Source organism: Haliotis asinina, chromosome 9, assembly GCF_037392515.1.
Source record: "Haliotis asinina isolate JCU_RB_2024 chromosome 9, JCU_Hal_asi_v2, whole genome shotgun sequence".
Taxonomy (NCBI): Eukaryota; Metazoa; Mollusca; class Gastropoda; order Lepetellida; family Haliotidae; genus Haliotis; species Haliotis asinina.
In genome coordinates, this window is record NC_090288.1 from 45,107,777 (window position 1) to 45,130,415 (window position 22,639).

At 40.5% G+C, this 22,639-nt stretch overlaps 2 protein-coding genes across 2 annotated transcripts in view; one reads left to right on the forward strand and one right to left on the reverse strand.

The window, feature by feature from the left end:
- The window catches only part of LOC137296749 (uncharacterized), a 62,707-nt gene extending 54,323 nt beyond the window's left edge, over positions 1–8,384 (forward strand). Inside the window, exons 8-10 of the mRNA XM_067828591.1 lie at positions 1,164–1,331; positions 2,332–2,555; positions 4,340–8,384. Of these exons, the coding sequence (XP_067684692.1) occupies positions 1,164–1,331; positions 2,332–2,555; positions 4,340–4,967 (1,020 nt within the window). The 3' untranslated portion in view covers positions 4,968–8,384. The remainder of the gene's footprint in view (positions 1–1,163; positions 1,332–2,331; positions 2,556–4,339) is intronic.
- Positions 8,385–14,040: 5,656 nt separating this feature from the next.
- LOC137296487 (uncharacterized) lies at positions 14,041–18,689 on the reverse strand. Its single transcript, XM_067828276.1, has 3 exons — positions 18,590–18,689; positions 16,115–16,157; positions 14,041–15,403 (listed from the first exon to the last, which is right to left on the reverse strand). The coding sequence occupies exons 1-3, from the start codon at positions 18,611–18,613 to the stop codon at positions 14,964–14,966; spliced, it is 507 nt and encodes a 168-aa protein (XP_067684377.1). The 5' UTR covers positions 18,614–18,689; the 3' UTR covers positions 14,041–14,963.
- Positions 18,690–22,639: the final 3,950 nt, after the last annotated feature.

The window sequence follows — 22,639 nt, forward strand, 5'->3', positions numbered from 1 at the left end:
AGGAATTTACAAGGTGGACACGGGTCAGGTAAATGTTCTTTTAACCCCCATTCCGTGATTTACGCCAGTTTGATTCAGTGTGTGTTTTCTGTGGAGTATGCAGTGCACGTCCGCCTGTTTCAGTGTTCTGTAGTGCGCTTCGTCTATGATGTTAGGTTGGTATTGTCTCAAACGTTTAATTCTGCGACATTGATGGATATAGTGGACAAGCAACACGATATATGCTTACATTATCTCACTTAGACAATTGAATTTCTATTTGAATTCCCTGTGAATCCTATATCTGCGGTCGTTCACGGTATGTGCCCTTTTGATTTAGGAACACTTATGCTTTATAAATTCAGGTCGCCAGCTTATATTGAGGCGAGAGTTGTCATGCATTGTGTACCAGTTTCAATGTGTGTTTGTACATTAATATTCTAGTTTGTCTGATGACGCAGAACAGGCATATCATTTACGGCCTTGCTGAATCGGGGAATTCTTTTGAAACATCATACTGGGGCTATGAAGTGAAGCCAATGTGGGTGTTTTAAGCGTTCATATATCATGGCCAGTTGATCAACGTAGAGTATTTGTTCATGGATACTCTAGTCTGTCTTTAGACGCGGACAGGTACGACAGTGACTGGCTTGTTGAGGTGGGGAACCTGGTGAAACTTCAAATTAAGGGTTGACATGTAACCCAATGTTTCGAACGGCCCCTTTTCACAAAGCTATCGTAGAGCTACGATTGTCGAACCTATTATATTTTAACATAGACTTACGACAGTCGTAGCGCTGCAGTAGCTTTGTGAAACGGGGCCCCGATATCAAGGCCAGGGCTTAGATTTTCGAAGCTCCCAGTAGTGCGAAGATAGTCGTAAGTATCCAATATTAACATTATCTAACGAATGTACAGAGAGCCCAGAGAGCTTAGAAAATCTACGCTCAGGGCCTAACGCTAAGATAGTCGTAAGTTCCATACATTAAGACCATCTTTGCGCTAAGAGAGCTTCGAAAATCTACGCCCAGGTATTTTTGAGGCAATGCATTGCATGTGATATACTAGTACTTGTTTTTATTATGTCGGTTGTTCGTATGTGGGTATTTATGGGTAGTGATTGATATGGCTGGAGATGCATGACGTCGTTGTTTGAGGTGTATATATTTGTTGTTTGTTTCTAGATGGACGTCAAGCAGAGGTTACGACCCGACAGCGGCGTTGTCGTGACGTCCTCGTCGTCAGGCAGCTACTCCAGCTCGGAGAGGAGTCGAGACAACGACTTAGACACAGCTTCTTTGGACTCCTCTTGGATCTCTGCCTCACTACAGCTTCTGGATGGCATCCTTAGGGTAAGACAAGGGAGGGGGTCTGACTGGGCAGGGAGACGAGGGGGTACACGGAAGGTTGTATAAATAAGGGTGGAGGGGGAGAGGATATAGGGCTGTGTGATGTAGAATAGCGTAGTTTTAAGAGGTGGGTATAGAATGTCGGGATGTGGAAACGAGAACTTATGATTGTCAGGATGCGAGTGAGTTTCGTTTGAGTCAGCAATATTCCAGCTATGTGGCGGTGGTCTGTAAATAATTGAGTCTGAACCATATAATCCAGTGATCAACAGCATGAACGTCGATCTGCGTAATTGGGGGCCGATGACATGTGTCAATCAAGTGAGCAAGCCTGACCACCCGATCCCGTTAGTCGCCTCTTACTATAAGCATAGTCGCCTTTTGTGGCAAGCATGAAGACATGTCAGGATGTATAACGTGGGAGCAATGAGTGCCTGTCGGTGTAATTAGGTGTGTGTACGCGCGTGTAAGGGGTTGGGAGGGTTCTCGGGGAGTTTATGGACATGGACTCAAGAACCATGTGCTGACAGAAAGTCGAGTTAGCATAATGCAAGTAGATGGATACAAATGTAAGTATTCGATCGAGATTTGATATAAATTTGGAAACACAATATATAGATTAAGGCATGTGGGACTGTTTAGCGTAGATGTGCACAAAACTTCCAGTGTAATGGATCTGGAATGTTTAATCTCAATACTGGATTTATTAAGGACATGATATTGGAAAGCGAACAACATCACGTTTAAGTCTAAACATTGTATTCACGTGCGTTACTTGTATTGTGAAGTTCTTATAACCAAGTTCCAGAAACTGGAAATAGTGATAATGATGAAAGCTTTTGTGATCATGACTTTCCTGTTCTTGTGGACTAAGGATGCATTGATGAATCTGTGAAGGAACACCTCAAAGGAGAGGGGATCCTTCGAGCCAACAAGTCTCGATCCATGACCTGCATCCATGGATCTAGTCATACCATAATTCGTGTGTCCATCACTGTTTCAGGTTCGGACCGAACAACACGACTCAATGAAGAGTCTCGTGGCGGCCATTACACGTGACTGTGAAACTCCGCACATGAAGGCGCACGCCCTCTACCGGTGGCTGGCGAGTCAGAGTCTGGAATACTACAGCAAGTCAACACACAAACCCAACACACCCACAGGGAAGATGAAACAGCTGGCCGAGAAGAAGATAACGTATGCCTCGCTTTACCAAGAGATGACAAGGTAAGCATGCGATGAAAACTCTGTGCACTGGGGCGAATACAGGCTGTGGTGGGGGTGTAGCGGTGTGGGGGTGCATACTTCATTTTTAGAAGAGATTCAATGATCATTTAATAACTTTTCATGACAAAAGGTGGGATGTGCACCCGTGCACCCCTATTCAGGATCGGCTTACGGTGCACACACCTAAGTGTTTCGCGGAACTCACCATTACGGTGAAGCATCACGCGTTGGCTTACTGCCTGAACACCCCGGGTTTGAAGCCATATGTTGTCGTGTTTCTACTGATATTTTGAAAATTGGAAAAAAACGTGAGTTTACAGTCTGATTAACAATGCAATGATATGTGTTTGGTGCATGAATTAAGTATAGATTTCCGATATTTCTGTATAATGTATTGATTATTCAGTAGTTGTAGCACGTTCTGACTAACGTTGGGGTTACACGGCTGCAGCGAGTATACTCCTATCAATGAGCTATATGTATTGGCAGTATTGCCAGTGTCATCGTTGCGTTTAGTGCCCGCCAACACGAATCCATGTGAAATCAGGGATCACTCCGATGTGTAATTAGAGGGTCAAACCGTTATGTGAGACTCGCCTAAGTGTACTAAATGTATGTGGTACACAGTGGAAATTAAACTAAATTACTTAAGGTTTGACGTGAAATGCACTTTTAATGTCACGAGAAAGGTCAAATATAGTAGTTATCAATGAAGTTTGATCTCAAACGAAGAACCTGTATATCTAGCAAATGTTGATTGTCAGTGGATACCTCGCTATCTCTATTTGATCTATACTAACCAAGTTGAATATCTATCGATATAGATAGAGAACTATCCATGAATAGCCTCTCGCTAGCGCTTAAAACTGAAAATCTATAATTTGTATAATTACAATCACGTACTTTAACTCAACACATTATTTTGATCAGCATGCAACTTTTGTCCTTTCCGGAATCCCTGAATGCAACGAATCCCCAACAGCTTGGAGTTAAAAACATAAACATGGTTTACGTAGTTTCTCAAAATTATTGTCGGCACTATGTACTGATTTCAGGATTCTGCACTATCTATTAAACTACGAACAGGTAACTTGTTTGAGTGGCATGTTAGAAGTTGAGGTGTACAAATAGGACAAATTGTATGGATAACAACTTCTTTATTGCGTGATAGCGACGTTTCGGTGCAGATTCTTGTACCGTTGTCAAGCATGAATGGTGTCACATGGTGCCCCAATCATTCATACTTGACAACGGTACAAGAATCTGCACCGAAACGTCGCTATCACGCAATAAAGAAGTTGTTATCCATACAATTTGTCCTATTTGTACCAACAGGTATACTAGTATATCTCGACTTTTCCTATAGTCACTTCAACATCGAAATTTAGAGGATAACTTACTGATGTTCAAATGGATACCAATAAAACATTAAGAAGACATCTAAGACATTATTTTAGATGTCATTACAAATTTTTACCTTTGATGCCTGAATGAAGTAACGTGTAATCCTGTCAAATCATTTTTTGCATGAAACAAGGTCTGTGATATGTAACAGACGTTTACTATCTCCATTGGGCACAGAATCCCATTTAATGCACACGAATAGGCGTACAAACTAATACATACAATGTATATAACCCAAATCAATGAAATCAATTAGGATATATGTACTTTATATCTAAGCTCAAATCCGCCTTTTGTGTGAATATGGTATACCGGGATTGATCTGTAACACCGATAATGTGCCGTGACATTACATATTGACCACACTGTTTATCTTCCAGGTGTGCGGGTCTGAAGTGTGAGCTGGTGGAGGGTGTGGCCAAGCACAGAGACTACCTACCAGGAGACCCAGTAACTGTACAAGCATGCCGGCATGTGTGGAACGCCGTTCTACTGGACGGTCAGTACCGGTTAATGGACGTCCAGTTTGGGGCTCAGCCTTTTAAATACTTCGTGGAACATTTTTTCCTGGCTCCTCCGGACGAGTTCAAACTGTCCCATCTGCCGAACAACCGGAAATGGTCCCGAATGTCGCAGGCTACGACAATGGAGGAGTTTGAGGGAACACTGAAGACTTGGCCAGCAATGTTTGCTTTTAATATTCGTCCTTTGAGCATGAAAGCAGTCATGCGGACATATGATGGGAAGTTGAGTGTGACGGTGTTGCTGCAAAACGTTGCCGTGACGCCAACGTTGCAGTATCTAGGTCCTGGTCCTCCCCAGGATTCAGAATCGTTGTTGTATTACATTGATCAGGAGATCCGATCTGTGGACAATGCGGAGACGTTTCATCTAAATCTCCCGAAGGAGGGGACGTACTACTTCACCCTCCTGGTACATGATGTTGAGGAGGATGCGGACATCCCGGCTCTGCAGTACAGGATAGACTACACGGATGAACTGTTATAAGCTGACTGGCAGTGACACGATCAAAACATCGTAACATCTTCGTTCTTACACCGTGGTCTAGTAAGGCTTGGTCTGAAAGACTACTTTCACGTAAGCAGGTTCTTGGATGACGGGAAATGCATGTTGGAGCGACACGTACTTTGTCGGGAACAGCTGTGCCAATTAGAACCGGGGTAATGCTTGATGATGGTGCTGTGATCAAGTATGGACAGGGTCATTTGGAACTGAACGTGTACAATGGCTTCATTTAAGTAAGGACTTTCTCCATATGCATATTGGAGAGAGTTTCTGAGAAATATTTGGTCCAGTTAAAGTCTGAATAATGGTATGTAATGGAAATTGTGCCTTGGGACAACAAGGCGAACGTTGAATAACTTGCAACTCCATCGATGCCATTACGTTCCGATCTTCGGAAGACGAGTGCTGAAAAAATACCATCGAGGTTCGTGTTCTACACAAAGCCTGTGGTCAGTTGACTCCAGAATTGTTTCTTATGTTGATGGTACAGGCGAGATCACAATGTGGTCGTAGAGAACCTTCTGTTGATCTGTTATCTGTTCGGTTGCTACTGCAGGGCAGTGCTGCTGGTTATAGTATATCAGATAACCCCGAATGACCAATGTGCGGAGTAATGTTTGAATTTAAGGACGACTGTTTGTGAGAATGCTGAATTATGGGATACGCGCCAGTGGTTTAGACACATGCTACAACCAAGGTTTTGGTGTAACAGGACATGGTTCGATGCCAGTTAAATTATGCTGTGTTCATATACTGTATGTGTTTGAAGAGATCACATAATCAAATTTCTACTGAAATGGTTCAGAACACGTTTCACAGGCGGGAAATTTTGTCTTTGAGCATATCTGTTTGCAATCATCTCTCTATGTACTGTCAACTCATCAATTGTATGAAACGTCAGTAAAATCTTTGAGAACGCGGCACAAAGAACGCGGAACGCGGAAAAAAGAAAAGCCTGTTTACCATAACCGAGGTATTTGCAGTGTTGACATAATCAAAATATAGCTTTGCTTGTAGGGCCTTAAAAGGTGGTTCGTAGCTCATGTTTTACATACCGTAACTGATGAATGCTCAGAAACATGCCCGGTTTATGTCCAGGATTGGATAGTGTTTGTTATGTTGAGTAAAGTTGATCGTGCTTCAGTTCGTGTAGACAATAGCAACGTGAACACATTTTAAGTCTGAGAAAAAGCCAACAACACCAAACTTCTCAGGCTATGCATAAGCATGTGTTTTATCTCTCGATTATCAGTATTGTTCCCGCAAGGGGATGTTGTCGATGCCATGCTTTATGAATATTGTGCTGTTGCTTCTTTATAACCAAAGGTTTACGTAAGAGGTCTGGTGTCTAAAGATATTGATATACCTCTACCTTTTTTAAAGCAAGTTGATAGTAAATGGCATCAGTAGTTTTATCAAAAGATTAATGGTTTTCGCTCTATAGAAGACATTCATCGTATCATATCATCTAAATATCTACGTAAACACTCACTTTTGCAATGACAGGTCAAAGGTGCCCCAGTCCCGTAGGACATTGTAATTTACATTGCACAGTTGCCTTCCTTATGCGCGCCAGGAACGTATAATCATAGGTTCGAATCCCATATACGTCATGTTTATGAGCACGATACCATCGCTTGCGGATATTTATTTACGTGGTAAACGTCTAAGACCTGTTACTCCGACACCCTGTGATTTTAGTGAAATACTGTTGAAGGAGCATTTAAGAAATTCACCCCCTCTCCGTCTTTGGATTATTACTGATGTACTGGCAAAGGTGTTTTTGCAATTGCGATTTTAGGGCAATTCACCATTAAATTTCCTTTCACACAACACTTTAGTCTGTAAACAGCCTCAGTCTTAACACTCGTGTGCATTTAAGATCCCGTATCCCGACAGTTTCTGGAACATTTTCCCAATTCTTTACTCAGTGCTTCGTTTTACTTACAGTCCACACACAACGTGTTTGCTGTTTATACAATCTTGACATATTGCACAAATTTTACGACTGATTTCCAGTGTGTAAAACAGGTTCCGTCCAAAGTTATATATATATATATTTGTTCATGTTTGTGATTTGTTTATTTATTACAGTATACATCCGTCCGTATTAAGAAGTCAATAAAACATGCCGACCCGTTTCAGCAAATATGCGCCATGTTACTCTGGATTGTTCTTGAATTTTCACGTTTGTGGCAAATCTCAGGTTACAACGCCAAAACGTAACATTGTATCTTTACCAGCCAATCTGTTGCTAGACCAAAGTCAACTAAACACCAAATTTGTCAGATGATTTATATATTTTTAACCGTTAAAGTTACCTACATAGGAAGTATACGTTAGTTTTGTAGTTTCTCCTCACTGTTCGCGTCGTTTTCATGTGCGACAAAATGTGAAATATATTATGTAGCTGTTGGCCTCAACAAAGTGAATTTTTGTATTTGAAATGGTGAAGAATTCATGATGGTTTGTATTAGAAGACACGGGTAATTCCTTTTTTCGTCCTTGAATCAGGTTTATCGGTTGGTTCGTTTTGTAGCCGAGCCTTTGGAAATGGTTCATTTTGACAAAAAAAGAAACTGCTTGTTATCAGTTTGATAATCCAAGCCTTCAATGAACTAGCACCTCTGTAACAGAACCAAAGACGTAACGTGTGCTTTATCGCCATTCTACTTTGATAAATACCTTCGATCTCTTTGTCTTCTTATGTAATCAGCCAATTCAGTTACCTAAATAAAAACGAAAAACACGCTTATATAAGTGAAGATATTTACAAAAATAGCCATGTATATGGTGACAATGCTGACCTCACCCATGTTCCAGACTATGATAAGGTAGACAATGACAGAATAGGTGGGACTGTATTTCTCTGGGTAGCCCTATTTACAAGTAAACAATCCCAAGAGATCAACCTCGTTAAGGTATGTTGACTCCGAACATTCACATCAATACTGTTTTATATTACTTGGCAAACTTTTTGAATATTATTGAATATTTATATATTTACTGTATTTCCCCAAACAGACGCCGCCAGTAGTCAGGTGTTGTTGATTATTTGGTAAACTGGAATGATCAGTTTCTTGACCCAGTGTGTTTAAGAAACCCCGCCCCTTTAGTTTTTGACTCGGGTCAATTTTTCTGGGGGCGTCTGTTGAGTAAATACGGTAAAGAATTTGTACGTGGTTACACTGCTTTAATACTTCTACCGTTTTGTCTCTGACATGCGCAGAGAACTATCTATTCCTTGCCAAAATTGGAGAGTTTTTGACCTTCACCTTCTTTGTCTGAGCTGCAGACCTGCACGTTCTTTATTATTATTTATTGATGAGTGTGAGTTATTGTTATACATTTCGTCCAGTGTTTTGTTCAGAGCACAGATATAATAAAACATTGAACACATGGGTCGTCCGGTTTTGATTAAAAGTATTCCAGCATGGCGACACAAGGAATCGGTGAGGAGTATGGTTTTTTACCAGCAATATCACGGCGGGGCACACCAGAAATTGGCTGCACGCATTCTATCCATGTGGGGTATCGCACCCGGGTCTTTGGAGTGATGAATTAACGCTGTAACCAGTGGGCTCCCCATCGCCTCGACAACCCGCCAGTTACTGGACGGAAAGTAAACATTGAATAACAATGCCACCAGACAATGCCGTAAGGCATCACATATATTTAATATGTATTACATACATGTTCATTCGTAACTTCGCTAATCAGAATTTTAACTGGGGCCGACGGTTCCGATCTTATCCTGATTCATGTTTCTTTCAAAATTGTTTTATCCACTCAAGTTAGGTCTAAAATATTTTTCCAGAGTGTTCGTGCTGGAACTTGAATCAGGAAAATGACACTTCAGACGTGTTCTTAGTACAACACATTGATTTGACAATATCACTCGCTGCAACATTGACGAACCCCGCTGAACGGGAAGACTTGAGGAGACTTGTTGCTTTCAGAAGTTAAAACTTGCGGTGGGGTAGCCTAGTGGGTAAAGCGTCGGCCTGCAGAGGACTCGGTTTCTGTTCCACGTGTGGTTACAGTGAGTGAAGCCCAGTTCTGGTGATACTGCTGGAATATTGCTAAAATGGGCGTTAACACATACTCATTCACTATAAAAACTGAAGGAATTTCATTATTCATCGCATCGAACTTCCATTTGGGTTCCTATACTTAACTATGGGTGTCTCAGCTGAAGTTTGGAGACTTGAAATTGGTACATTATGTCCATGAGTCAGGACAGGCAGACGTGTGCCCCCCGTTATACGGCTCACCAGCGGCATAGGGATTGGACAGCGAATTGTCATTTTGTCTGCTGATTGTGTCGGGCTACACAGAAATGAACCCAGGGCCTCGTTACCCCCTTCGTTACCCCCTTCAGCCTGATAAAGTACAGACACGACTTTCAGCTAAAACTGTGAGTGGAGAGTGTTTGACAATTGAACGCGACTCAAATCCGTCGGTCATGGCCGATCTCGCTTCAACGCTGAAAGCTATCCAGGAACAAGTTACCTCCCTTAGCAATAAACCCGATGTGTTTACAAGCGAATACGAAAACAAAATATCAGCACTGAAAGATGAAAATAGTGAACTCAAAAACAAAAGAATTCCTATTATGAAGTTAAAACGGAGAAAATTGAGGCTCAATTCAGTTTACATGTGGTCCCTGACTCAAAAGGTGAAATATGGGATGAAAGTGAATCCAGAGTGAGAACCTTTATTAAAGACAAACTTAACATAACGCAGGCTGATGACATGACAATAGGAAGAACTCATCGCCTTCCTTCAAAGGCACCCGTCCTATAATTGTGACATTTGCCAACTATAAGGACAAGTCAACCATTCTTAAATCTGCGAGGGACTGTTTAAAGGGGGATAGAGAGCACCGTGTCCCTGGCGACTATACTGAGAGAGTGAGATGGTTAAGGCCATGTCTCTTCCCGTCCGTGAAGAAAGTCAGAGAAGAAAACAAGATTGCATTCATGACAAACTTATAATTGATGGGAAAGTGTTATTTTATGATGAAGAGAGCGAGTCGCTGCTCCAAACAGGTCAACGCCGAAACTGGAAACCCAACAAAAGACACCCAGACAACTACAGCAGGGACGGGCAAGGTGATGCAGCAGCTGCAAGGTTCCCTGCTGACCAGGATGGATATAGGACAGTGGCAGCGGCCCAGTTGTGATCTCACAAAGATCAAAACGTGTTCATGATGCTGATAACATTTCTATATGTGCTTGGACTGCTTGTTGTTTGTTGTCTAAAATACAATGGCCTGACTTTGTAACATTTTGTTCAATGTACGATATTTTCTGTTTTCTTGAAACCATGTGCACTGAAAGGCCAGCTGCACTAGAGGGAGCATTTACCGGATTTGTACTTCACTACTGTAACGCAAAACGACAGTACGCTACAGGAAGACCGTCCGGTGGCATTTCTGCGATGATCCGTCAAGGCATTGAAAATACTTTAGAAAAGGTATATGCACAATGGGCTGATATCATTATACTAAAGGTAGTTAATAACCGGTTTTCCAAGACGAGTGAAAATACATTTCTTGTATTCACATACATTCATCCCGAAGAGTCTCCTGAGTATGAAAAATCTGAGGACAATGTTACTGACCGTCTGCAAAACAAACTGTTGTATGTTAAGCGTGATGATGGGGATTCCAGTAAATTTGTTTTATGTGGTGACCTAAATGCAAGAACTGGGTCAGACTTTATTACTGACGATAGCAGTGAATACCTTCCAGTTGGTGACACATATAACACGGACAATTTGAAAAACCTCGAAAATTCAGAAGATGATATTACAAATACATATGACAGATGCTTGCTCGAAGTGTGTAAACGTTTTGGTATACACACTGTAAATGGGCGGAGTAAACCATCTGCTTCTCGTTTGTATACATACATTTCCAATATGGGTACAAGTGTTGTGGACTATTGTATTTTGTCCACTGAGGTGTTCGGTTACTTGCAACATTTCCAAATACATGAGCACACTGAGTCGGACCATATGCCAATTGTTGTCGTCTTAGCCAGCCTATTTTTGGGTCTAGATTCTGATGTCTCTGCGTGTACAGATGCTCCTGTTCTACCCCCTGTACCGAGATAAGACTTCCTCACGCCTTTGTCACAGAATATAATAACTGTCTCATGCAAACCAGCGAGTCAAGTATATTTGAAGATTTTGTTACATTACTACATGTCGATATTAACCAGGCTGCTAAGAAAATGGTTGATATTTTGATATATTGTTCCCCAACTAGGTTATTGTTTAATACCAGGCCAAATAAAAACAAAGAGAACAGCCGCCGCGGTTTGATCAAGACTGTCGTATTTAAAAAATGCTTAGCAGAAAGCATTATCGATCTTCCGCAAATTTAAGTGTCAGTTAAATTTAAAATAAATACTTGTCAGCAAAGCGTGAATATAAGAGGTTATGTCAACTTAAAAATGATTTGTACGATAAGAAAAATGCGGATGATATATGCATTGCAGCAAGGTATGGAGACTGTAAATCGTTTTGGAAGTCTTTGAAATCCGCGATATGTGGTAAGAGAATACACAGTGGCATTTCTCCAGATATCTGGTTATCGTAATTCACATCATTACCTTGTCCTGAGCCAGGCAGTGCTAACAATGTTTTTGACGAAACTGTATCTGATTTCATACATTCTAATTCCTGTGACCATTGTAATAACTTGACCCTTACTGATGAACTATTATCGGGTCAAATCACAGAAAGGAAATTGAAGATAGTATTGATATGATGAAACGAAACAATGATCCGGGCGAAGATGGTATTCGAACAGAATGCCTTAAGTTAGCCGACACTACAACTGTTACTAAATATCTGCACTTACTGTTTAATAAGATATTAGATACTGGCCACTTTCCCAAAGTGTGGAATATTGGAATGACTGTCCCTCTATATAAGTCTGGAAGCAGATCAAATCCGAATAATTATAGAGGGATCTTGTTGCTAAATGTAATTGGTAAAGTGTTTACGTCTGTTTTAGAAAAAAACGAAAACGAATAAGAATTTGGTTGGATGTTAATAACTTGATTTCGGAGTCCCGGGCAGGTTTCCGTCCTGATTACTCTACGGTAGACAATATTTTTATCCTACAGTCGTTGTGTCGCAAATATTTTTGTAAAAAAAGGTGGCAGATTTTTCGTGGCATTCATTGATTTTAGAAAAGCCTTTGATTACATTAACAGGAAACAACTGTTACATATGTTAGTTACAAAAGGTTGCTATGACAAAATGTTTAACATACTGAAGAGTATATATTCATTAGTTAAAGCTTGTATAAAATCTGAAGAGGGCATCACGCAACAGTTTGAAACTTCATGTGGTGTTCGCCAAGGTTGTGTTTTAAACCCTGTGCTATTCATTTTCTTTATAAATGAACTTGTAATTGAGATGTATAATAATAGCAATCATGGAATATTCATAAGTCAAGATATTGAAGACATAATGATGCTATTGTTTGCAGATGATTTTGCAATGTTTTCATTTAGAGTAGCTGGTTTGCAAAGACAATCGAATGTATTAGATGATTTTTATAAGAAATGGAGTCTTGAAGTGAATACAGAAAAAAACAAAATATAATAGTATTTAGAAACGGTGGTACATTACGGAGAAACGAGAAATGGTACTCTGGGGATAAACAGCTAAAACGTGTTACATATTATAAGTACTTCGGATTGATATTCTCCTCAAGGCTCTCTTGGTCAAACGCTTGTAATACTCTTGCTGCACAGGCATCTAAAGCAATCGTTTCTGTATTTCATTTATTTAGTAAGAACAGATATATCTCATTCACTACAGCCTGTGAAATATTTGATAAGAAAATTGCTCCTGTGTTATTATACGCAAGTGAAATTTGGGGCAGTAATTACTATCTTGTATTGGAACAAGTACAAACTACAAATTATAAAACGATACTTAAAGGTGGGAAAGTTTGCATCCAACAAGGCTATACTTGGTGATACTGGTAGATGTGATATGCTCATACTAACTCAAGTACGATGTATTAAGTATTGGATTAAGTTGTTGCAAATGAAAGTAAATCGGTATCCATATCAATGTTATGTACTACTAAAAACATTAGATGAAAATGGAAAATGTAATTGGGTGTACAACATTAGAGCAATATTGATTAGAAAATGTTTTTCATTTGTGTGGATAACACAAGCTGTTGGTGATGCAGATGTGTTTATACGGCAGTTTAGAGAAAGATTAACTGATATGTACAAACACACGTGGCATGATTCTATGTGTAGCTCGCATTATTTAACACACTACTCTAAGCTGAAAGCCATTCTGGAGCCTGAATGTTGTTTTGCAGCTAAATGATAAGTCTTTCCTGAGAGTAGTTTGTAAATGTAGAATATCCCTACATAATTTTAAAATTGTTTCTTTCGGGAGAAATAAAGACAATTTTATAACCAGGTGTATCTGTATAAATTGTAATCTTGGGTCAATTGAAGATGAATACCAAGTTTGTATGCATTGTACAAAATATAATGAAATTCGCAAAAAGTACTTGCCGCAGCTGAATGCCATGTCGCAGTGTGAACAAAGCATAATAAACAGTCTAAAGATCCACACGTTATTAAATCAGTTGCTCTGTTTTTGAAACACCTGTTTAAGCACTATTCTCAGTTGAAAATAACACGTGGCATTGTAAAATATTGTATGTGTCAATTGTATTATAGGCCGTTAGGCCCACATTACTGAATAAATATGTCTGTCTGTCTTATATGTCGGGGCGCATGTACCCGCTGTGTGAGCATGTACTGAAGGCTCCAGGTGCATTGCAAGGCAGGATTTTCAAACCGTATTCCTCAAGGGACAAGCTTAATGCGTATATTCTGCTCTAACAGCTGTTTGTATTCTGATTGTACATTGTGGGACATAGTTGACTGTGTCCGTCAATCAGTAATTATTTAACAATTGTCTCATTGTTCGCTGATTGTTAGACTGTCTAATGATGAAGCATGATTATATAATTACTGTCAAACGTGAAACAAAGACAATATGATGTAGAATCCGAACACACGCACGCCTGGCATTACAGGCAGTTTATTCATCTAATAAGGTGGCCCGAGTGCAATATATAATATACATTTGTGTTTTTGCATGTCAAAATACTCGACAACATAAAAGCACTGACAAAATAATGGAAATTACAACAAAATCATCGAAAAAATATTTGATGTTTCAAAAGTGGCAGCAATAGGCTTTCGTATGAATGGAGGTAAATGTGCAGTATTCGTTGAGCTGTAACCGTTATGAGCATGGATTGGTATATACACAACAACCTTGTTTAACGGTTTCCTGGTGTGGTAAAACACTGGAAAAGTGAATAAGGGATGTTGAGTTTAAGCCGAATTTCTTTCTTAAGCATCGTTTTCGAATCATCAATTTTATATCAGTAGCTTTCTACAGAATGTCTCTGGTTAAGCTACAGTTTCGAATGGCACGTGGATACACAATAGAAAGGGTACACTTGATAATCGAAGATGATATAATTCCTAGTCTAGCCAAGTTTCAAACTATTTTACATTTTGTCCTCATAGAAACACCACCGTCTGTACAGTTTTCTATCGACATATTTTCGACGGAATATAACACCTTTCACAACTACATTAATATTTGTGATTCTTAGCAGGAATCAAGTAATATCTGAAACATATCTCTAGATAGGTCTGCCCTTGTACCAATGTACACAGACGGAAGGGCTCTCATAGCGTAAAGGAAGCCATCGAACGGCCGCATGTCCAAATAAGCGGAAGTGGCATTCCCATTTTGCATACGCACTTGAACGTATGATCTGATGGGTAGGAAAAGGTAATGACAATAATTTAATCATCGTTGCGCGATTAAGTAGCGCTCCTAAGGTACGACTATAGTAATGACTACCATGACGTCATGTAGTATCAAACGGGTCTTCATGTATTGTTATGAGTAGCTGTTCCGACTCATGAGAACAATGTACGGCACATAGCCAATAAGAACCGGACAATCCTCCGGTGCCAACTCCATGTCTCCAGTATAACAATACCCGTATTCATCCACCTGGACATTGGGCAGTCCAAACTTCTCCTTCCAGAGACGATCGTACTCTCGAGCCCCTAAACGTTGTCGACATGCCTCCATCACGAACACCATGTCACCTTCAATCACGCAGTCTCCGCTCGAGTATATCTCCACTTGTTGGCGATGTCGTGTGTTGAGGACGTAGTCGTCGAAGAGGCGGTCGTAGTCGGTGTGTAAGATCCAGCGACAGTCAAGCTGTGTGAGGGATTCCCCAAATATGGTGCAGTCTCCATTAGAACTGAACGTTACCTCCGAGCGCAGGGAGTAGTCGTTGTTAAAGGACCGGTCGGGACGACTGGGCACTGCTGGACATAGATTCCAGTATATATGTGGGGAATAGTAACCAGGGATAAAGTCGTAACTAATGACTATTTTCTCATTGTTAAGAGTGAATGAGTTTAGTTTTACGCCGCACTCAGCAATATTCCAGCTCTATGGCGACGGTCTGTAAATAATCGAGTCTGGACCAGACAATCCAGTGATCAAAAACATGAACATCGATCTGCACAATTGGGAACCGATGACATGTGTCAACCAAGTCAGCTAGTCTGACCACCCGATCCCGTTAGTTGTCTCTTACGACAAGCATAATCGCCTTTTATGGCTCATTCTTAGGAAATAAGATTCTCAGTACATTTTGTTTGCTCTCTAGGTGTCATTCTTTATACTGATATATTGCTGTTTTACGCAGGCATTAAGCAGTATTCCAGCTATATGGCGGCGGTCTGTAATTAATCAAGTCTGGACCAGACAATCCAGTGATCAACAGCATAAGCATCGTTTGATGCAATTGGAATGTGATGACATGTGTCAACCAACTTAGCAACCCTGACCACACGATCCCGTCAGTCGCATTTTACGACAACCATCTTACTGAAGAGCATTCTAACCCGAATCTTCTGGGCTTGTGAACTGAATCACTTTGGTGAGGTCAAGAGCACCACCGAGTTAGTAAAGGTGTTAGAAACTACTCTAAAACCTTCTTCCTGTTTTCGCAAAAGGTATTTCCTTACCTTGTTTGGGCACGACGGCTGCTCCGGTCATCACTCCCATGGTCTGGTGACAGTAAACGAGATACGAGGTTAGACGTCAGGTACCGGCCATTGTATGTATGAGTGAGTGAGTGAGTGAGTGAGTGAGTGAGTGAGTGAGTGAGTTAGTTTAGTGTTACGCCGCACTCAGCAATTTTCAAGCTTCGTGACAGTGGTCTGTAAATAATCGACTCTGGCCCAGACAATTCAGTGATCAGCAGCATGAGCATCGATCTGCGTAACTGGGATTAGATGGCATGTGTCAACCAGGTCAGCGAGCTCGATCACCCGATTCGCCCATTACGACAAGAACGGGTTACTGAACATCAGTTCAAACCCGGATCTTCACGGGTCGGGCGTGCATGAAATGCACCATATCATACGTATGTACAAAATGTTGGGCAAAATTAAGGGCGCGCATGATTGGTTAGGGCTAGAATATACAAACAAAACCACCTATGACTGGGTATTCCATAATGACGCATACGATGCGGATGTGCTGGGCAAATAGATGAATCAAGTCAGTATCTCACAACAGGTTACGTCTCATAGGCCACAATTTCTTAGTGAATGTAGATTTTATTTGGACTTTAGCATGTTGATAAGACATCGTGATTCGTTGCGCAGCTTCTGCTTTTAATCACCGGTTTGTCTAATTCAGAATGGCTGATGTGGTATAACTGATATGTTGCCGGGAGTGGCGTTTATCAACGTAACATTGCTAACTATTCCACGCCTACGTCCGCACACCGAGGCTCACTTTTGTACAGTGAATAATTCATTCAAAAACACGAACATAGTTCAGCCATTGATTTGAATTCAGATACATGTAATCGGGTTCGTATGTAAACTGACCGGCAGAAAAAAGTAATATCACTGCGGTGACATTAGAAACAGGCTTGACACATGGTACCTCTGTGCTGAATCGAACCAGGGTCTCCGGCGTGACTAGCCAATGCCTTTACCACTAGGCTACCCTACAGTAGTTTTGTGTTGCTTACCCCAAAAGGAAACAAGAACGAAAACCTGTGCACATTGATCCATGATAGGTATGATAACAATGCAGCATACTGAAAATCCGGTTCTTACATGTTCCAGTTTTATATGTATTGCAGAGTCAAACTGTATCAGAGATAAGTTAGGTGGTCCTGGCAAAGTCAGGATGTAACGCTCATCATCAGCCTAGGCCCTAGCCCCCTCTATACTCGTCCAATGGGACCTCCTCAAGGAAGCGCTTCAAAATCGAGCCCACCAAAAACAGTTGGGAGACAAAGGAGGCGATCCCTAAAACCTGCTGTCTTACAAAAAGTGCCATAAAGGTTGGCAGCAAACTCAGGTTCCCTCCTATTGTCTACAGCTGTGTAACCCGCCTTGATATAGGTGGAACTGAGCTAAAAGCGGTGTAAAATCCAACTCACTCATTCTCTCCTTAATCCAGTCATGCATCAGTTTTGCGTCCTCAAACGGAGAGATTATTTTTGCTGCCGACACAAAAACCAGTAATTGTTTGTTGTTTCTTAGCCAACTCAGCCTCAAGCTACCAAACATGAATTATATCTCTTTGAACTTACGACCCCCACCCCTTCCCTCAGCTTACTCCCTAACCCCCTACTTCACCGTCAAGCCAATACCGACAAGCGCTAGTGTGCCCGCTCCGCATTCCATACTAAAGACTGCCACAGTTCAGCAAGGTGTTTGTTGATGGCCTTGATTAAAGGACTTTCTTGAATAAATACCAGGTCTGAAAGACTTGCGAGGATAAACAGATGCTCGGTCGCGAACTCATAAAGCGCTGGCCCTGGTCTTGGGACAAAAACAATACCTACCGTATAACCAATGTTACGCGACCAACTCGAGTTTAATACACCCACGCTTGGAATTAATTACTTGCATGCTTGATATTGGGGACTGGCATTAAATGCAAAACAGACAAAAGCGCAGTACACAAATTTCATTTCGTTATCTTGAAAGTGTACAAAGTAGTTTTGCAAAAACAATTTAGCATGATATCATTTTAGGATATACGGTATATTGCGTTGACCTGACTTCTGTGCTGACGACACCCTCCATATTGCTAAAGTTCAATTAGCACAAGTAGCTGCACAGCAGAATAGGAAATCTAATAGTTACGGTAAATTATACTTCTAAATATTTGCATATTCCTGAATCTGTGACGCTCGTTCATCCCTATTGTATAGCAGTAATTTTGCAAGACCAGCGTCATTCTAAACGGTTACAATCTTGACGCAGCTGAAGGCGTTGTAATTATATCAGTGTCCAGAGAATGCGTGAATTCACTCATAACCACGCTGTATATTTGATTCTCCATATCAGCATCACACCCAGTAAAGGAAAACTTCATCTCGTACAGGACGAGCAAGTAATCAAGCTTCCATGAGCATAACTGATAGCAAATTCTTGTTGGTGAAAAGAACTGAAATATGAATATTTTCTTACCAGCAGGATACAGGAAATCTTCATGGCACTAGATAAGATGCAGTCTGAAGGAAACTGAAGTCTTATTGACGACACGACAACTTGAACTTTCGAGCTGTCAGTGGTAGTTGGAAACACTCCCAAACACAAGTTGAACTGAGGCTCCCATGCTACACGTCGCTTGGACTGCTCGTTAAGGGACGCGCAGTTTGATGTCACCCTAATGGTGAATCTGAATGTCATATGTCAACATTTTCCGGTTATGACATTTTCATCGTTTACGACGATTATCATGATCAAATTAAAAGTCGCATTGTCTTTCAAGGTTGAAATATCTATTTCTATGATAGCCTTTATTTTGGCATGATTTAACTGCCCGATTATATTTAATAAGCGACATTATTTTCCATCAGATACATTTACAAGTCTATTTCTTTAACACTTTTTGTTTTTAATAATTATATACATGATGTAAGTGTTTGACATGAAAAGAAAAATATGTGTGATTGAGTTTGGTTTAACGTTAGTTGATGAGTACTGCCGTTTTATATCGAGCTGGTACCTTGACAGTGAGTGGTCGTTTATTTTCACCAGTTTTCTGTATTTCCACAGCTAAATGACATCATACTGTCAAACTGTGTTATTTCATATATACAAAAAGGTACCCCACCACCCCAAACCCAGTTCATTTATATCTTCCACACATATATTTTGAGAGTTACCTCATTGAATGGTGACATATCAAGGAATGATACACCAAAGTTGACATTCAATCAAATCGACCGTGAATTAATTAATGCTTTGGGCAAGTGACTTTAATGAAAATACTTTCTTTAGCCTCCGGTGATGCATCGATAGTTTTTCGTTTCTACCATCGATAAATTGTTGAGACAGTTGCAATTCATCGAGAGTTCGATGCTTCGTTATAGCCCTAGAAAATATAGCGCAGTGTGTATTGCCAATTATCAACATATTAATGTTCTCAAAAGTGATCTCGCTTCTGTCAGGAATCAGGAATTACATTTGTTCAGTTGGTTTTCTGTCTGGTTTGGTTGTTGTTTAACGGCTATATGTTGTAAGCTGAAAGTGAAACTCTTTCTTATAAGATTCTGAAACGTACGTTGTGTTTAAATGTACACAAAATTCAGATTGCATTTGAATCTAACGTTTTGTGTTATTTATATCAGTTTATTATTACGTTTTGTTATTTTTCAGTTTTGTAAGTGACAGAAGCTTTGGTTCGATATGACTTCAAACAGAAAAAGCTACACTTATCTATGGACGGCTGTGTGCATTAGACTAGACCATTCTGTTCTCCATATAGTCCGTATCGTCATTCAAATGAACACAGTTACTTTTGTCTTAGGGCTAATGCATGTGTGTAATGAGCAGTTATTCCTCAATCAAGTGCACAGGCTTCGGGGAAGCACCCGCAGAAGCGGACCTAAAATCTCCAAGACTATGCTAAAGATTACTCAAGAGGGAAGAGCTCTCTCAAGGAAAATATCATATGCGTGCGTACGTGCGTACGTCGTGCGCGTGTGCTCAAGGGTTGCTATGATTATTTGTAAAAACTTGGTAATTAACGGATAGTGATCAGTCCATTCAAGACCAAACTCTACCTATACAGAAATTCATTGTCAATTACTACAACGGTGCATTCCCGTTCTAGCTGAATCGAGGTTTCATAATGCCAAAAGCTAACAATCCTTGTCTGTGGCGCATCTGTGCTGCCAAATAAGTTGTTTACGTGTATAGGGACCGATGCTTGTAATGGAAAGGATCGTCCGACTTTGTAAAGCGGTTGATTGAATGGCAACGGATCACAATTCATGTATGATCGTGATGTGATCCTGAGTGCCGTTTAGTAGCAGGAATATTGCAGATGTGTGATAAAACACGCCCCTGCCGACCAGCAGTCCTTGATATCATCCACCCAAAGTCTTAACTATCAATCTTTTACTTCCCAAGTCTTTGATATCACCCATCCAAAGTTTTTGATATCACCGACACGTGAAGGTCCGGGGTTGAACATCACTTCAGCAACCCATGCTTGCCATAAAAGCATGATTGTGTTGATTGCGCACCTCTACTTTGTACTATCAAAATCATATATACCATTAAAAAAGTAGGGAATACTGGATATACGAAATTGATAAGATGCATTTGAAGTCAAGGAGGAAACAGATGGTGAAGAGAAACTGACGGACAAAAGTGACAATTTATCCCATTTCTTTGGAAATGTTTCATCTGTAATGACATATCGTTGATTGTGTCAAGGAGGAAACAGATGGTGAAGAGAAACTGACGGACAAAAGTGACAATTTATCCCATTTCTTTGGAAATGTTTCATCTGTAATGACATATCGTTGATTGTGTCAAGGAGGAAACAGATGGTGAAGAGAAACTGACGGACAAAAGTGACAATTTATCCCATTTCTTTGGAAATGTTTCATCTGTAATGACATATCGTTGATTGTGTCAAGGAGGAAACAGATGGTGAAGAGAAACTGACGGAAAAAGTGACAATTTATCCCATTTCTTTGGAAATGTTTCATCTGTAATGACATATCGTTGATTGTGTCAAGGAGGAAACAAATGGTGAAGAGAAACTGACGGACAAAAGTGACAATTTATCCCATTTCTTTGGAAATGTTTCATCTGTAATGACATATCGTTGATTGTGTCAAGGAGGAAACAGATGGTGAAGAGAAACTGACGGAAAAAGTGACAATTTATCCCATTTCTTTGGAAATGTTTCATCTGTAATGACATATCGTTGATTGTGTCAAGGAGGAAACAGATGGTGAAGAGAAACTGACGGAAAAAGTGACAATTTATCCCATTTCTTTGGAAATGTTTCATCTGTAATGACATATCGTTGATTGTGTCAAGGAGGCCCAGCACTGGATGTCCACGCGTTTTCTCAAACTATACTAAAATGATTACCTTTGGCTCCAAATCTTTGCTTTCAAACTTTCAGTTCCAACCACTGAAGCTTGGTCACTGTGATGTTGTCCTCAGCTCCTAAGGGAGGAATCTAGGTGTGGTTCTGAGTCATCCTTGTCATCTCAGAGACACATCGATGCTGTATGCAGGTCATGCTACTACCATCTGAGAAACATCAGTTTAAAACAAGAAGCATATTGGTACGGTTGCAGTCAAGACTAGTTAATGCGTTTGTCACATCTCGCACAGATTACTGCTATTGTCCATTGAATGGGGCATAAAGAACATCCACTCGACAGACTCCAGAGAGTGCACAACATAGGTGTCAGAGTATAACAACTAGTCGAGATCACCTCTCCCCAGCCTGGCTACCAGTGAGACAGTGTATACAGTTCTAGATCCTGGCGTTTGTCTTCAAATCGCTGTCAAGCTCCCGAGTACATGAGCGAACTCATATCCATCTACAGTCCAAGGAGGGATCGCTGGTCAAGATCATCATGAGTGCTTGAGGTTCCTATGCAAGTGGGCCCTGGAAAGGGCAATACGGTGGTTCCTCTCGATCTCCAGCAAGTCAGTCTGGATAAGTTTAAACAACGGAAAGTCAACTTGTTCAACAGCCTTCGCTTAAGAGCTTTCGAGCAATATGTTGGAACTGGCGCCATACACATATTAACTTTATTATTTATTTGTGAATGCGTTGTTTCCTTTGAGGGACAAGTCATAGTCTAATAGTAAGTCGACACGTCCTGTAACAGTTTAATTATTGCTAAAACCGGGACGAACCGAAATCAATTTACTCTCTTTACTACTAAAAGACACACGTACAACCGAAAAGTATATAGCCGGGAAAAAACAATAAAGTAGATCCCTCCATAAGGAAGTGGAAACATTTATCTGCTGTACTACGTGAGCAACGAAGCGCTCTTATGTTACTATATTAATTGAAACTTCCAATCTCTTCCCAATGTATTTGCTTTAAGAAAACTTATTGCTTTACATTAATCATATATATCCTCTACAGAAACTGTGATATATATTGCCTTGGCATGTGTAATGTATGTGAGCATTGCAATGGAATAAATAATTTAATAAAAAACTAAACAAACAACACCCCCCCCAAAA